Source organism: Lissotriton vulgaris, chromosome 5, assembly GCF_964263255.1.
Source record: "Lissotriton vulgaris chromosome 5, aLisVul1.2, whole genome shotgun sequence".
Lineage (NCBI taxonomy): Eukaryota > Metazoa > Chordata > Amphibia > Caudata > Salamandridae > Lissotriton > Lissotriton vulgaris.
The window spans coordinates 1,737,820,972-1,737,838,893 of NC_141693.1; the positions used below are offsets into that span (position 1 = coordinate 1,737,820,972).

Below are 17,922 nucleotides of genomic sequence, written 5' to 3' on the forward strand. Positions count from 1 at the left end.
GCGAAGCTACTCTCTTGGCGTCGCCTGTAGTTTGAGAGTTAGCTCTCTTGTGGGCGTTAGATACAACAAGAGAGTCTAAAGGTAACTGACCTTTAATGTATAGAGAGTCTGTAGGAGCGGGTTTGTTTTTTTTATCCACACTAGATGTCAGTATGCAGGCACTAACTGGGTCTTTGAATACCTCGTCAGTAGGTTTTAACATGGCCTTTGACATGAGTAAAGTGTTAGTAGACCTTTGTGAGTGGGTGAATGTTTCTACAAGGAAATCCTCTTCTAGAGGGTCAATGTATCTCCACTTTTATGATATTGGGCAGCCCTGTAGATAAGTTGTGCAACAACAATGTTGTCATCAGGTGGGGCAGGTCTGGAGGGGTACAGGTCAGGGTCATTTGGTTGATCTGGATCCTTATTATAATCATTCCAGGGATCAATGTCATGTGGTATGTCCGGATCTTGTGGGGTATGATGATCGTCATCCCCATCCCCAAAATCGTCATCCTGTGAGTCAGGTGACATTAGAGGTGGAGAATATGATGGTGTAATGTGTAAATTGGGTAAAGGAGGAGGAGAGGGAAGAAGGTATGTAAGGGGGAGAAGGTTTAGTACCCATGTCTCTTTTTTCCTTCAGAGGTATAGGGGCATTTCCTGAGAGGTCTAACTTCTGTATTTTTAGGAAGAGAAGGCAGAAGGTGTCCAGTTTCCGGATCAATACTAAGTCTTTTTTGTTTAGGATCCAGAGGTGCGTCTTCGGATGGAAGTTCCTTGGAAGGAGTATCTTTCCCTCTAGGAGTGGATTTCAGTATCAAAGATTTGGGCTCAGTGTCTTTGGGTGCTGAGTGTTTGGAATCCGAATGCTTCGTTTTAGCCGGTTTAGGCTGTAAAGTCTTCGGAGTGGCATGTTTCGGCTATGAACGTTTTGGCGCGGAGGGTGTTGGCTCCGATCTTTTAGGTGTGGAGCGTTTCGGCTCAGAGGCTTTAGGTTTGAACAATTTTGGTTCAGAGTTTTTTATTTTGGAGGGTTTCAGCTCCGAGGTTTTCGGTGTCGAATGTGTCTTTGGTGTCAACGGCATGGGAAGTGGTACATGTTTCTCCTCATGTTTCGGTGCCGAAGGTGTTGGTTCGGCACCAGAATGGAGCCGGCTTGAGCCGGAATGCTTGTGTTTATGTTTCATAGCCGGGCTGGAAGGCAGGACATCTGAAACTTTTTCTGAGTTTCGTCCGGAGCCCGAAGGCAAGGGTGATACCGGAGCCTTATCTTTTGTTTGAGTGGGCACAGGGGGATCTGTACTCACAGTACATTGACGCAGAGTGACGTTCAGGCCTTACTCCAATTCGGAGTCGGCTTAGGACACGGAGTCCAGTTCTTCTTCTTTGGCTTCTGCGGCAGTACGGTGGTGATCTAGGTCTTCGACGAAAATGTCCGGTACAGAGACGCTGCTGTGTTGCATCTCATGGCGTCGAGCCCAACGATCACGGATGGTCTTCTTCGATCAGAATGATCAACACGCTTTGCAGGATTTTTCTTCGGGTTCCGGGGATAAGCATAGGTTACAGACCTAGTGCATATCCGTGTGTGTAAACTTAGCACGACACCCAGGACATAGCTTCAATGGATTCTGTTCCATTGACTGTTGGCGCGGTCAGCACGGGTAGGCCCGATGGCCGCCTCAAAGTTCCCGATCTAAGGTTTTTACAGTGTACACGATACGCGTCGAATGGGAAACCGCTATCGAAAGACAATACCGTCCAAGGGTAGAGGATTGCGCATTGAAGGGGTTCGAAAATGATACTGAACCGAGTGCAGAAATACACATCTGATCCCATGGCAGAAAAAGATCAATCTGAGGATGGAGCTGATGCTCATGCGCACTATCACCGAAAGGAGGAGTCACCTACCTCGTGACTGCAAGGACTTCTTTGAACAAAAACAAAGTGCAAACATCCAGACCCAACACCAGATGGCGATCTATGCTAAAGCAGCTCATATGCTTCGAACACATGTATTACCTGTCTTCCCAAGTGTTCTGTTACCATTGCTAGGCACTTTGTAAATATTCTTGGTGCTTATTTTATCCAAAAGGCCAATACCTTGAACTGTTCCTGGTTCACGATGAATCTGCGGAATATTTTGTGGCTTGCATTCATGGGTAAGTGTAGATAAGCATCTCTTAAATCTACTGTGGCCATAAAATCCCCTATTTGAATTTGTGGTATTACCTCCTGCAGCGTGGTCATTTTGAACTTTTGAGGTTTTATATGAATTTGTTTAGAAATCGGAGGTTTAGGATTGGTCTGAGCAACCCATCTACCTTTGGAATTAAGAAGTATGTTGATTGAGGAGGAGCCAAGATGGCGGACGGGACGGGCGTGTGAGCTCCCGGCTCCGCAAGCCGTCTGCCTTGTAGCACTATCCTGTCCTTCATCCGATCTCACACCGTGTTTGAATTGAGGGAAAGAATGCCCAGAAGCGGACTGCTTTCTTTTGCGACCTCCGCCGTCTAATTTGGAGCGGAACTTGCTGAGTTCGCCGACCTCCGGAGCTGCCCGGGTAGCTGTGCCGATCGCCACCGCAGGACAACGCAGGACATGGCCGGCAGAGGAGAGGGGGAGGTGCAGTTGACTACGGGAGCATGGCGACCTCTGAAATGACCAGCGCATATCTCTCCCGGTGCAGAGTGACTCCCCTTTGCTGAGGTGCGTGTCTGTGTGTAGTTATAGCCCTCCACGCAGCGCTTCCCCCCGCTCCGCTACCCACCGCCTGGACAATCGCCATCTTGGGGCGATTCCCGACTGCTTCACGCCCGCATTGAGGAAGGCGGTGAGGCGATTCTTGATCTGGGCGAACCCCTTGCTGTGAGCTGCATTTCACTGGAGCTCTAACCGCTTGCTCTTTCTATAGCGAGATGGCCCCCCTTTCCTTATTACAGACTTCCTAAGGGGCAACAATGGCGCTCGTCCCTAGGGACGAAGAGAAGGCTGCTCCACCACTCCTGTCGCACGCTGCCCTGCCTGCGTCCGGACTGGAGGCGGACCCCAGGGCAGCGCCGCATGCAGCGGATCTGCTGCTATCTCGGAACACTCCGACATATGGGGATATCCTTAACGCCCTTGTGGACATGGGGACAATATGGCGACGGAACGCTCAAGAACTACTGGAGAAGATCGAGGGAGCGTCCTCTGGTGCAACGCGACCGGGGCCGGCCGGCCCCCTGCTGCCCCCAACGTATCCTGGCAGGGTTACACAGTTGCAGCATGAGAGGACTGAGGTGCGCAGTGTCCCTGGCAACATTGTTGTTGGTTTTCTCCTCGGTGTGGATCCTGATACAGTGTTGCCCCCCACTTTGAGAACAGCGACTCTGTCCCCACAAGGGCTCTGTACATCGATCTTCCAGTCCCTGCCCTCCCCTGAGTTACTTGCCTTCGGTGCCGTTTTTCTGCGGTGGTGGAGTGTGTGCTGTCGGGGACTGGCGAGGGTGCTCAACAGACTTGCTGCTGGACCTGATGGTGACCGGGGACGCCCTTATCCGTCTCCTTTGTTTTCTTCTGATCTGGAGCGGCCATTTTGCCCTATTGTTCTATCCGGGGAGTGCCCGGAGCGATGGCCAGCCCTGACGGGGCTTTGCCGTTCAGGACAGGGCTGAAGATGTTCCCTCGTTGGTTTCGCTCAGATGGACGGTGGAGACCCGGACTGAACTGCATTTTGATATGCTGTCTGTATTGAACGTGCTCCTTTTCCCCCACTTTAATTCATACTTTCTGGTATTGTTCTCTGTTTTTATCGTGGGGTTGCGTATTATGTTCTGACCTGTGCCTTTAGATACGGCTGATTTGACCCTTTCTTGGCGCTGATCCTTTTGACCCTATTGATGCACGGTGTGGGTGTTGCACATGGCTGTGTGAGAACGGGAGACCTGATTTTGGAAAGAGACTCTGGCCCTCCCCCGGGGTTAGGTTTATTGGGAGGATTAGATTAGAATTTCTTCTCTGGCTCCCTATTTCAAGGTGAAGTTATATCTTTTTCCTTTTCTTTCTTTTACTATTCTACTATATTTCGGGTTTATGGGGCGACAGACGCGCTGCTGGGGGGGGTAGGCCGTAGCCTTCGCATGCGTGTAGGGTGGGGGTTGAGGGATGGGTATTTTGGTTCTTTCTGTTCCTATGGTGCCTTGTTTTTACCTTCCGATTTATTTTTCTTTCTTCTTTCTTGGGGCCATGCAGACGTTACTGTTGGGTAGGTGGCGGCGACTGCTGTTAGGGCCTTGGGGCTAATATCCTGGTAATGTATATCCTGACCGCCATTCTGCCTAGTGGGATGTATCTCCTGAGCTGCTGGGCTGTACATGCCTTTGTTGATATCACTACTTCACGTCTTCATAGACCCTGCTCTTTCTTTTTGTTTAAGTTCCCCATCTTTTATGAACATGGAAAAGTTGGACACTATTGCTTGCAATGAAAACTTAAAATTAACCTTCACAACTCCTGAGACGCGACAGTAAGGTCTTTCCAATGTACCTGCCTACTGCTTCCTGATTATGTTGTGATACTGTCGTTTCACCGTCTTGTATGTATGTGTGCTCAACAGTATTTGTGGCCGGCCTGAAGGTTGTGGGCCACTATTTGTACTTCTCTGAATGCACAAATAAAGGTTTTCAAAAATTTAAAAAAAAAAAAAAAGAAGTATGTTGATTAGTTTCCTTTGTTTATTTCCAGTTTTGGCATTAACTCTATAGCCCCCTTTGGTCTTCAAGTCCTCTGCGTCCTTGAGTAGGAGGGTTTTCTCCTGTTTTGGATGTATTTTTTTCCTTAGGGCCTTGCTTGGAGGTACCTTCATTAATGAGATGCAATATCCAAACTGTATTAGCTTTAACACCCACTTGTTTGTGGTGATTTTCTTCCATTCTTTGAGAATGTTTTGTAATCTGCCTCCTACTGGTGTTGAGTGTAGATGTTGTTCCGTTAGCACCCTTGTTACTATCCTTTTGGTGGTTTTCCAGGTGCTTTTTGATAATTGGGTAAAGTCACTTGTTAGCTGCCACCCACCCCACTTTTGGTTGTCCTTTTCAGTGTGGACATCGGCGAAATGAATGCTTGCGCTGTTGGTACTGCCAGCTGTGGGTTTGCTGCTGCTGAACTGCCAGGTTATCTCCCGTAAATAACTGCTGGTATGTTTGCTGGGGATGTTGCTAACTGGAAGGATCCTCTTCCCATTGGTTTTCATGGAATTGGTCCTCTGAGCACGTTGCCTCTAAACTGCAGAGTTCCCATCGATTTTGCCGTCTCATTATCTTTTTTCAATTGATTCAGAGTGTCATCCTCTGCACTCCCATATAGCTGTTCTCCATTGAAAGGTGCATTCAGTATATTGGCTTGTACCTCTAGTTTGAACCCTCAGATTCTTAGCCATGGGTTGCACCTCTCTGTGATCCCAATCATTTGTCTTCCTTATGTCTCAGTGGCTTCCAATTCAGTTTCTAGACAGGTATAGGTGATATTTTTACCATTGTCCACCAAGATGCCCTCATTTGATACAGGTGTTTCATTAGCTTGCCCATCTCCTCCCAGTGTTGGTAGGTATGGCGATTTAGCAGTGCGCCGAAGTTAGCTATCCGCCATTGGATTGCTGCGCTCCTTTCCACTTTAAGTTCCATGAAGTCCATTCTTTTGCTCTCCTCATCTGGAGGAGGTCCTGAGGTGCTTGGGACATTGGCTCTTTTCCTTGCCACAGAGGATATTATGGAGTCTGCCAGGATTGATCCTTTTATGAGATTAGGTTCTTTGGAAGAATGTTTGTATTTCTTCTGAGCCCTGGGTGCCACGGCTTAACATGTAGCTGATTCGCTGAAGACCGCTTTCCCATGGTCTAAAACGCTTGGGATCATTGGTAAGAATGGACTCCTTGATTGGGTTGGCAGAAGAGTTTCCAGTAGAAAACATGATTGTGGATTTGCTTCTTCCAGTTTGACTCCATATTTATCAGCTGCCTTCTTTTGAACTTGGTTATAGATGCCAATGTCATTTGGTATTGATAGTCTTGAAGGGTATGGATCCACCCCTTTCTCCGGTGAGTCCATTTCTAGGTCTTGACATTAAAATTCCTGGTACTCTGAAGTCTCGAGTACTGTTGAACTTGTTCCTCTCCTACCTCCTCGAAGAGTTCCTCTTCTTCTTGAGGCTCATGGGTTTGAGAAGTCTAGTTCCTCAAGGTTGTTGTCCCTTTATTCTTTTGACGTTGAAGACTTGCTTGGGATATGAAACTTATAAAGTCTTCCTTCAAAGTCTATTTTCCTTTGAAGGATATTAGCCATTTCGGGTTAGAGTCTTCTCCTTTTCCTCTCAATCTCAACCTCTTTGTGTTGGCTGTCAACCTAGTCATGAGTTTTTTTCACAGACTCCTGAACCGACAACAAGCTTGTTGAGCATTGATGTTCTGACTTAGACCTCTCCTGTTTCGGCATCTGAGCATACGGTCCTCAACCATCATTGAGCATCTTTAGTCTGTCAAGGGTCTCTACCGCTGCGGTGTCCTGGTCGAAGGATCCAAGGGAGTCTACTCTTTGAGGTCTTAGGCTCCAGTATTCGGCCAATGGCTTTAAGGACCCTGTGTCTCTTATCTCCGTTTTTGAAGTCTTTTTGGTTCATTTGTCGGCGTCTACGATCTAGACCTCTGCATTCCCTTTTGGACTTTCAGCGACGCTCTCCTCTTTGTCACTAGACAGACCCAAGTCTCAAAGGGATAGTGTTGTATGTTGGCCAAGAATGGTCTGGTGGCTATTCTCTGCTGCTGTCTTACCCTCAGAGTCTTTGGGCCAAATACTGCGCAGGTGTTACGATCTTCGCTGAGATAATCCACGGCATGCAGAAGTTGCACACCGGGTGTTGGCCCTTCTTTGGAAATTTATGGTGGAAGTTTTTGCAAAACTAGAACGGTGTCTTCTCCATTTCTGAGTAGAGGGTGCCCCCTACATGCACATTTTCACAATTCGTTGATGGAAATACTTTGTTCTGCTCCCAAAACCTCTTTTGAGGACACCACCTCTCTGGTGTAAATTCCCATGCTTCTTCTCTGAATTTTCGATAACTTTCTTCTTGAAGTTGCTGGAAATCCTCATGCATACATCCAGACCCAACGGTGGAAAAAAAGAATCGGAAGATGGTGACCAAAGGTGGGAGCTTCCGAAGGAAGCAGGCTGTCTAAAGGTGCACCAAATCAAGGTACGTTGAGGCCCACCAACAACAAACAAAAAGAGTAGGACAAACAGCTTTTGAGACAATTCCGGACCAAACCACTTGATGCTGAATAATGCACAGCATGTGAATGTGGGAGAGGATTTGGCCCAACCGCTTGGGCGGTCGACCTCGAATCCGGGAAAGTGGATTCGAGTCTCGGCAATCATGCTGAACATTCTGTGATTCTGGGCAAATCACTTAATCTCTCCAGGTTAAAAAAAAAATCCAGAAAAGATTCACGCTGCAAAATCTTATTGGTTCGAGGTATGTGTGCTGTAGATTCAAATGCTATGCATCAACTGTAATGCAGGCTCTCTACTGAAGTGGTGGGTAGCCTGTAGGGGTTGCAATTGTTTGAAAGAGTCCTTATTACTGCTTGGCCAACATTGGCTTGTACACAATGTTTTGTGAAGGAGTGTGGTGTGGACCATGTTGCAAATGTCAGCAAAGGGAATATTGCCTAAAAATGCTACAGAAGACATTTTTTTACTGGTTGAGTATGCTAAAGGAGAAACATCAGTCCTTCCATAAATTCCTTAACAGGTATTCTGAATTGCTTGTAGTTGTGCATGTAATGGGTTAACCATTTGATGAGGACATTATAGAACAAATCATTTTCACTTGGCAGTATAGCATTGTCTAGTCCTTTGCCCACAAGCTTGTTTAAGAATATCCAAACATTGCTAAGATTAATTCAAGTACCCAAATTCTATGACTGAAGGAGCCATATTTCAAGATTCATCTCCCTGGGATTAGGTATTTTTCTGCCATGGTTCTGTGTGACAAGGTCCGGCTTAAGGGGAAGCTTCTCGTGTGGAACTAGGGAGAATTCCAGTAGAATGGAAAATCATGGTTGACGAGCCCATGTTGAAGATATGAGAACTATGGTGAGGGACGTCTGCCTGAGCTTTCGGACCACAACTGGAAGTAATAGGAGAGGTGGAAAAGCGTAGGCAAATATCCCGGTCCACTTCATCCATAGAACAGTGTCCTTGAATAGGGGGTGTGGGATACTGTATGCGAAGTTTGGGTATTTTTTTGCATTCTGTGGGGTTGCAAACAGAACTATTTGTGGAAACCCCCATTTTCGAAAGTAGGGTAGGAGAACTTTGGAGTGAAGTTCCCATTTGTGGAATTGTTGCTGTGTCCAGCTGAGCAGGTCTGCAACTTGACTGCTTGCCCCTGGTTCAATGTTCTGCCAGAATATGAATGTTGTGATGTATCGCTAAGTGCCAAAAAATGTGGGGTTACCGGGATAATTGCAAAGAATGCGTCCCTCCGTCTTTGTAGATAGTATAATATTGTCTGTTTGGATTAGGGCAACTTTGTGCAGTGGGTGAGTTAGGAATGCTTTCAATGCTATGTGAACAGCTTGAAGCTCAAGCTAATTGTAATAGAGAATCCAGTGTTTAGAGTCCCACACACCGCGAATGATAAGATTCTGCAGATGAGCTCCCCAAACCGTCAGGGAAGCATCTGCTGGGAGAATGGCTTGGGGATCTAGGTTTAGAAATGGCCGGCCCTTGGATAGATGTTGTGGTTTCCACCACTGCAGAGCGATGTGTGCGGTTGTCAACCAACAATAGATTGTGTAATTGACCCTGTGACTGTGTCCACTGACGTGAAAACATTCTTGCAGCGGTCTCATATGTAACCGGGCATGTGGAACTATTGAGGCCATCATGTCTAAAAGCTGCAGGAGTATTTTGACTGACTTGGCTCCCAGGTTGAAGGTGTTGGATGAGTGACAAAAGATTTTGTATCCTGTCTGCATTTGGGTATGTTAGTCCCAAGTGAGCACAGAGTATAGTTCCTAAATACAGCTGTATTGGAGCTGGTCGAAGGTGCGACTTTTGCAGACTGATGGTAAACCCTAGGTGAAGATTTGTTGTGTATGCAGTTTGCAAAGTTGCGAGCAGTTTGTTTTTATGAGCCAATCATTCGAATAAGGAAACATGTACGTTTTGCCCGCGCAGATGTGCTGCCACTACTTGCTGGCATTTTGTGAATACATGCAGTGCAGTGGTGACTCCAAACGGAAGAACCGTGATGCGCAGTGTAGTCCAGGGGAGGAGCCATCTATCTCGTGATACTTCGAAGACTCTTCCAGGACAACAATGTGCAATCATCCGGACCCAACACTAGGCGGCGATCTATGCACAGATATGAATTCAGCAGCCCACATGCCTCGAACTTGAGGTTTTCCTTGGAAAATAAACCGCAGATATTTCCGGTGTGAGGGATGTATGGGTATATGGAAATAGGCATCCTTTAGTTCTAAAGCGGCCATGAAGTCACCTTTTTGCAATGGCGGAATCACTTCGTGGAGAATGATCACGTGGAAGTGAACTGATATATAATGATTGAGTTTTCTTAGTCGAGAATGGGTTGAAGTTAGCCGTCTTTTTTGGGATATAGGAAGTATAATTGATATACCCCTGTTCTGCTATATTGATTTTGGACTGGTTCTATAGCCCCTTTGAGTAATAGAGCTTATATCTCCTCTTGTAGAAGACACCAGTGTTTTATGGAAATTTTGAGTTTGCAAGGTGGAATATTTGGAGGAGTTGTGATGAGCTCCAGACAATAACCAAGTTTGATGATGTCCAACACCCACTGATATGTTGTAATGTTTTTCCATGCCGGTTAAAAAATCTGGAAACATTCCCTGATAGGTGTCAAGTAGTCAGGGGTAAATGTAACAAAGTAATTGCTTGATATTTGTATATGAGGTCCAGAAATCAATTCCATGACCGCGGCCCTTGAAATTATTTCTTCTGTTAAAAGGTTTTACCAATGGAGGATTGTCCCGGGTTTTTTATAGGAAGACCATGTGCTGTCAGTGGAGGCAGACATAACATGTTTGAAATTGGGCCTAGGAAAGGCCCAATTGTGAGAGTTTGTAAGGCCCCCATTAATTTAGCAACAACAGTGTCTTTTTTCATTTTTTCCAAGGGCTGTGTTTACCTGAGGTCCAAAGAGGTGCTCTTTGTCAAAGGGGAGATTAAGAATTGTCTGTTGCATTTTAGGTATAAGACCGGAGACGCGTAGCGTAGCATGTCTATGCAAAAGAAAACTGGTGTTTTTAACTCAAGCTGAAGCCTGCAGAGTATGGATGCACATTTTCTAGAGTAACTGGTGATTAGCTTCCCCTCATTAACAATTTCAGAACAAACCTCTTTTCTTGTATTCTTCTTGGAGATGTTGGAGGAGCCCCTCCATTTAATCTCAATGAGCCCTGTCGTGAGTTAAGAGCTTGACTGTTGGCAATACGCCATTGAGTAGCAGATTGTGCGGCTATCCTTTTACCTGACGAGTCAATTCGTTTTGGAAGTTCGCTTTTTTCTGTGCATAAGCCACTACTACGGAGTATGTTGTTACTTTACAGGGTCCTTAAAAATGTTTTCAACATGACCTATTATTTCTTTGAGCAGTGGATAGTGTGTCGAAATGGAAGTCATCTTCAATTGGGTCTTTATGTAAAGGCAGATCATGAAAAGCTGCAGCTCTCACTTTTAAGGTTTGAGAGTGCCTAGTTTTGCATGTTTACCACCTACTGTTTGCCTAATATCTGCTGCACTTTGACTGAATGTGCACTGGGGTCCTGTCAATCAGGTTCCCAGTGCCTGTGTTCTTTTCCAAAACTGTACCTATTTTTCCACAATTGGCAAACTTCTGGCTCACATGTACGTCCCTGGTACCAAGTCCCTTGTGACCAGAGAGGGTCTCTGAAGGCTGCAGCATGTTTTGTGCCACCCTCAGAGATCCCTAACCTCAAACATATACTCTGCCATTGCAGATTGTGTGTTTTGGTGCAGACAAAATTAAAGAGTTGGCAAGGAACAAATCCATGTGGCCCATGCCCACAGAACAATGCTTGTGCCATAGGCATGCCACCCCTCTAGCAGGCCTCACAGCCCGAAGATAGGGTGCACTACATCACAGGGCAGGGAATAGCTGCATTAGCAATATGCACCTATAGTGTCAAAGTCCATTCTTAGTGGAAGTGTGGGCAAGCAGTTAGGCTTATCCAGAGGGTTTGTTAAGCATTTATTGCATTCACTCAATCAAGGACTGATACACACACTCAAGAATCCAGACAAATTAGGTAAGTTCAACAAGCATTTGCAATGCAACATGTCTCTCATTTGCGAGAGTTTAAGCTATTGGCATTGTAAATGACAATACCTTTTCTTTATCTGTTTTGATAATTAACACATAAATAAATGGCATTGTAATTTACAATGCCAATAGCTCAAACTCTTGAAAATATGAGACCCATTTCATTTCAAAGAAGTGGCGCCAATGTCCCGGTCTACTTTGAAAGTGAAAGTGAGCATGGCGGGCTGAATGTTGCAGAAAAGCATGTAGTGCCTGCAGTAGGAGAAACTCATTATGGAAAATAGTGCTTACAGACTAGATATGACATACATTGTAACAGAAGTAAAAGGGCCAGCCCTCACGGGAGGTTATAAATTATAACAAGGCGGTACTAAGCAGGGACTAACAAGCCTATTAACGAATCAGAAGCTAGCATTTACGAAGGGCAATGGCACAAGCCAATGACCAATATGGGCGGAGTGTGAGCAGGGCTTCAACTACATACGCGAATACAGTATGCCTCGCAGAGCAAACGGTCTCGGCTCAACAAACGGTCTGGGCCTCCTCAAGCTCTGCCGTGATGCCGCCTTTGGGAGTCGGAGTCCCGCAGGGCTCTGTGCTGAGTCCGACTCTTTTTAACATCTTTATGACTCCATTGGCGGCACTGGCGGAGTCCTTGGGGGCCCAGATCGTATCCTATGCCGATGATACCCAGCTCCTCTTTACGTGTGGGAAAGGAGAGGAGTTTGACGGAGAGAGTATTTGCGAGTGCCTTGGGGCTGTTTTCAAATGGTTCCAGCTGAACAGCCTCAAATGCAACTCAGATAAGTCTGAGGTACTCTTCTTCGGTTGTACTTCTGATCCTGATTGGCAGGAATGGTGGCCGATTAATATGTTTCCTCCTGCACATTCCTCCCAGCAGGCAAAAAATCTGGGAATTAAGATAGACAATGGTCTGACGTTGAGATCTCAGATCCTCGGTCTTACGGGAACATGTTTTGGCCTCCTGAAGATGCTCCGGAAGTTTCTTCCTTTGCTTTCAGAAGAGCACAGGAGGATCACTGTGCAGGCCTTAATTGGCTCCAGATTGGACTATTCCAACGTCCTATATCTGGGCCTACCGAAGTATCTACTACAGCGCCTTCAGGTGGTGCAGAATTCGGCTGCTCGGGCCATCTTCGGCCTTCACAAACGAGCCAGAGTGTCCGGCTTTTTGCAGTCGCTTCATTGGCTGCCTATCCGGAAGCGGATAGGTTTCAAGGCGTTGACGCTGGCTCATAAGGCTCTTTATGCCTCGGGCGCGAAATATCTGCAACGGAGGTTTACCTTTTATCGCCCGGCCCGATCTCTGCGATCCGAATCTCTCTTCCTTGCGGTGGTCCCTCGAGTAAAGAGGGCCCGCGTAGGGGGTCGCTCCTTCAAGCTGAAGGCATCGCAGCTTTGGAATGCTTTGCCATTGGCTCTACGTAGCACTTCTAATTTGCTGACCTTTAGGAAGGGCCTTAAAACTTGGCTCTTTGCCCCTTAGCATGCTCCCTCCTTTGCTTTGTTGTTTTTCTTTTATCCCACTGTGTTATGTCTTCATGCTTACAAGCTGCCAATAAAAGGCGCCGGGACACTCCAATGGAGTAGCCGTGCGCTATAGAAATCAAAAATAACATAACATAACATAGCGAATGCACTGCCCACAGGCTTGACATAAAAAAGCATACTGCTCGTTTATTTTAGAACCAAGCAAGACTTGGTACAGACAAGTGAAACATACTTTCAAATGCAAGCCTGAATAAGGAAATGGCATTGTACTTAGAATTACATTCGTCACAGGTTGGTAAATGCTTTGAAATCGGTTTAAATTATACAGTAATTAATTTTGGAATGCTATTGGGTTGCTTTATGTACTGGGGGTGGTATGCCTAGATACCACACCTTAGGATCTGTAAATCCAATGTAATTACGACTTTTTATACTTTGCAATACAATTACTTCTCTCATCATACAATGCAGTTTAACATTTAGTCATCTTTACATGGATTCATATGGGAAAAAATGGTTATCGGTTTGAATGCAAGTACTCGACTTACAAAGGTGTGTTTTGGGGGGGCGTTAGGACCAAAGTGCCCCAAGGTCTAGGAGTGCACTCAAGTTGTACCAACAGGGGCAGTGGGGTGGCTGGGGGCAGAATGCAGTGGCCCTATGTTAGCCAATGGGGTAAAGGGGCCTTTGCTTAGGGACTGCTGACCAGCAGGCCACTCTGGTGTTAGAGTACAGCTCCCGGGGTTAAGATCAGCACTACAGGGGCTGATAATCAGCACAGGAATTACACCACCAGAGGCACAGGGGCAGCCAGGTGCAGAGTGCCATGGCGATGTCAGGGACCCAATGAAGATCTGTGGTTTGAATAAGAGGCTGCAGGCTCGGGCAGGGAGACGTCATGAAGGCAACCACTTTCTCGAGAGGTAAGCTTAAATCTTGAGGGATGGTTTGACACCATCAGTGGGGTCACTCAAGGTCAGGGAAGGTCTTTTGGCGATGGAGTCTACTGACCGCCTACGGTTGAGGTCTGAGTCTTCAAACAGCTTCGGTCGCATTTGGGTCTTCTTCCTGCCTTCGGTCAGGGCGGTCCTTCAGATTGGGGCTGGAGGTATCGATCCGAAGCTTGTGGGAGGTCCGGGGTCACCAGATCGCTGGGGAGACCTCTTTAGGATATTGGGCCACTCTGGCTAGGGCTGTAGCGACCGGTTGCAGAGTGGTGCTGGACCAGTGGACAGTTGAGGTCCGGGTTCTGGTCATGGAGTCTTTGACTTGAGCAAATACAGTCCTCTCAGAAGAGAGGATTCGTAAGGGGAGTGCAAGGCAAGTACTGAGGGCTCTGGGGGGGGCTGCTGGTTGCGGGACACACTGTTTTTTTCGCTGTAGGCAGGTCGGAGTCGGGACAGGCTGATATGGCTGGTGACAAAGCAGTTGATGTCCTCTTCTTCCTGGGTCTGCACGGCTCTTCGGTCCTTCTTTCTTCCTCGAATCTCAGGAGGCAAGGTTCATGGTCACCCTTAAAAACTAAATCGAGGGGCTTTAAAGGGGTGTGTAGGTCGTGACCAATAGATCCCCTTCCTTTGGGGTGGGTACAGCCACTATTATGCCACTCTCCAGTGGGAAGAGGCATGAGACTCTTCCAGGTTGGCTGAGTCCCCTCATCTTCAACAAGGAAGGGGCTGAGATGTGTGCTTCACCTCGCCTCCCCCACATGAGGGGTGGGTTTGGTAGAGGTGGCACACTACTCTTCCTAGTTTGGATTTCGCGCAGATCCTCTTGCCCAAAGTGGGGGTTAGAACCGTTAGGAGCCAGTTGCTAGGGGCAGATAAAGACAAGGACAACTTCCAAACGTGGCAGGCCTTCGAAGCTTCCCCTTTCGTGGACTCAGCCCATCCTGGTGGAGGAGGCATCACACCTCTGTCCAGTATGGGCTTTGTCTCTGGACCGGAGGTTCTCTACCCAGGTGTCTAGAAACCTGTATGGTGGCGGACAGCCTTTTCAGGAAGCACACCAGGCCTGGTCGATTTTCAGTGGGCATCTCCAAGATGCCCTTCAAGTGCATGTTACATTAAATCCCACACTCGCATCAGTGTGGGTTCAGTGTGCGGAGAAGTTTGTTACCAATCTTCCCAGTTTTTAGTAAAGTCATTATGGAGCTGTGGCGTTTGTAATGACCAACTCCCAGATCATATACACTTTATGGCTTTACTATACTTACAATGTCTAGGAATGGACTTAAGACACCGTAGGGGCAGAGGGCTCATGCCTCTGTACCCTCACCTTAGGGCTAGAGCACCCTGCTATAGATGCTGACTTACCTAGGCCTCAAGCAGTGGGTTGCAGGCATGGCACAGAGGTATGTGTGCCATGTCAACTCTTCACTTTTCTCTGCACCAAAACACACAGCCTGCAATGGCAGGGTGTGGATGTTAAGGTACAGGACCTCAAAGGGTGGCACAACAGGTGCTGCAGTCATTTGAGGCCTTCCCTGGTCCAAAGGTGGCAGGGCTTTGAATGTTGCCCTTTCGTGAACCCCAACCCATCCTGGGGGAAGAGGTATGACATCTCTGCCCTGCATGGGCTATGTTTCTGCACCCAGACACCGGAGGTTCTCTACCCAAGGGTACAGAAACATGTCTCGTGCTGGCAAATGGCAGGCAGCCTTTAAGGAACCACACCAGGGCTGGTCGATTTTCAGTGGGCAGCTCTAAGATGCTCTCTGAGTGCATCTTACATTAAATCCCACACTGGCATCAGTGTGGGTTTAATGTGCTGAGAAGTTTGCGACCAAACTTCCCAGTGTTTAGTACACATACAATGTCTGAGAATGGGTTACAGTGCTCTTGCCTCTGTACCCTCACGTTAGGGCCAGGGTACCCTGCTAGAGGGGTGACTTACCTAGGCTTTAAGAAATAGAATACAAACATAGCACACACGCTGTGTGAATGTCGACTCTTCACTTTTCTATGCACAAAAATACGCAGCCTGCAGTGGCATTGTGTGTGTGTGTTAAGGTGCAGGGTCTTTAAGGGTGGCACCATAGGTGATGGAGTACTTAGAGGCCTTCCCTGGTCATAGTGCCATTAGTACCCATGGTACCTTTTACAAGGAGCTTACCTGTGGCCAGGGATGTGCCAATTGTGGATACAAAAGTACAGTCTTGTGAAAGAACACAGACCCTGGGAACTTGCTTGGCAGGGACCCGGGGCAAATAAAGTCAGGTTGCATCAGATGTCAGGCAAAAAGTGTGTGTGTGGGGGGGGGGGGGGTAATCATGCAAAAAAGAGGCACTTTCCTACATAAACGTACTATTTAACACATTAACTTTACAAATCATATATTTTTTGTTACCTCACAGCTTTTTCATACATATCACAAATAGACAAAATCATACAGTAATCAAAATGCTTTGGCAACAGCACATTCCATATTTAAATATCTACTCCCAGGCAGAGGCTACAGAACATCTTCACCACAAAACATCACACCCTTATGCACACAGATCACCAAAGCCTTATAGTTTGGCTAAGAGTGCCACCACAAAAGCTACTCTTAACAGATCATTATATCACAGAACCAGCAGCAGAGATATATATATCTCCCCCGTTTGTAACTAAAGATACAGCAAACACCAACACTTCAGGCTCAGTAGTAGGCAACATCTAGGTCTTGTCCGAACCAGGCAATGTCCCAAGAAACCTGCAACCAGATAAGCAGTACACCACTGCTCAACAGATCATTGAACATTTTTACAATGACACCTGACTACCATAGCTACAGTCACTGAGAAAAAAACAGGTTTGTGCAAAAAGGGCAGTATGAAAGCACTGTGAGGCAATACAAATTAAACAGAAAGAAAAGGTCAAATGTTGGGGAAGTGACGGATTTTATATACACAGTATGCATGTTGCATTTCAATTTACCTAATAATTTCAACAGCATATATCAACACATACCATATGTCTTCGAAGTATTGTCTGACTCTTCATGTACTTCAGACAAAACTCACACATGTAGAGGCGTCCGAGGCGAGCATACTCCTCTGGGTAGGGGGAATGGTACCACGTGTCTAGCTCGTATCTTCCAAACACAATTGTCTTAATCATGTTACTGCCCTCCGTTATCTGGCCTTGGAGTCGCAACTTCTCCTAGGTGTGAGAAAAGTAAACAGCAAGATTCTTTAGTGCACCCCAACAAAGGCCTGAAGCCTATCACAACACTTACGATAGAAAAACTTAGACAAAAATGAAACACCAAAAAAATAAAACCCTACCATGCCATGATCCAGATTTACAGAGGAAAAAGTTACTTACCTGCAATGCAAGCTCTCAATTCAACAGCATTGTCCAACTTTAGAATATCTTTTGATGTGTGGGATTCCAGAAGAGTGAGAACACAAATAAATCACTCCAAATATAAAATTAAAAATAGACAAAAGTGACCAGGATTTTCTGTTTACTTTTCAACAAAATTAAGCATGCATTTGCATAATCTAGAAAATCACAAACATCTAAAAACTAACATGGAGCAAAAACGCTGCCAAAAGTATATTCTTTTTCAAAGAAATAAACTTGTTCCTCTAGCTATACAGCCTCAAACAAAGAACATATTAACCAAGGCAGCAGCCAAGCATTAGCGCACAAGTTACTACTTGTGTAACGATATATCTGTAAGAGACATTAGTTAGTGATAGATTCCTTACCTTAGAATATCCCCAGGCGTCAGACTGGATCCGGAAATTTTTGCGTAGCAATACCCCTGCGCGCTGGTAGGCGTCGTCTGCGGCTCCGCGTCCGTCGTCGGCGTCGTGAGCGCCGGGATGACGTCGTCGGAGTATATAGACGGCGCCCATGCGCGCTGACGTCAGTTCTGATAACACAGCTTTTCCGCGCCAGATACGCAGAGCCATGATAGAACTAACACTGGTGCCATGAAACTAGGGCCCTGAAAGGGGTTGACCTTAACCCTAAATATCGGTTCGCAGAACGGGGAGGATGGGAGGGCGGTAAGGAATCTATCACTAACTAATGTCTCTTACAGATATATCGTTACACAAGTAGTAAC

General features: G+C 46.5%; 1 protein-coding gene across 9 annotated transcripts in view; it reads right to left on the reverse strand.

Annotated features, from left to right (window-relative positions):
• Positions 1-17,922, reverse strand: part of KAT7 (lysine acetyltransferase 7) — a 707,790-nt gene that overhangs the window by 349,151 nt on the left and 340,717 nt on the right. For all 9 annotated transcript variants that reach the window (XM_086923976.1, XM_086923975.1, XM_086923978.1 and 6 more), the window contains one exon: positions 16,815-17,006. In XM_086923976.1, coding sequence (XP_086780102.1) covers positions 16,815-17,006 — 192 coding nt within the window. The remainder of the gene's footprint in view (positions 1-16,814; positions 17,007-17,922) is intronic.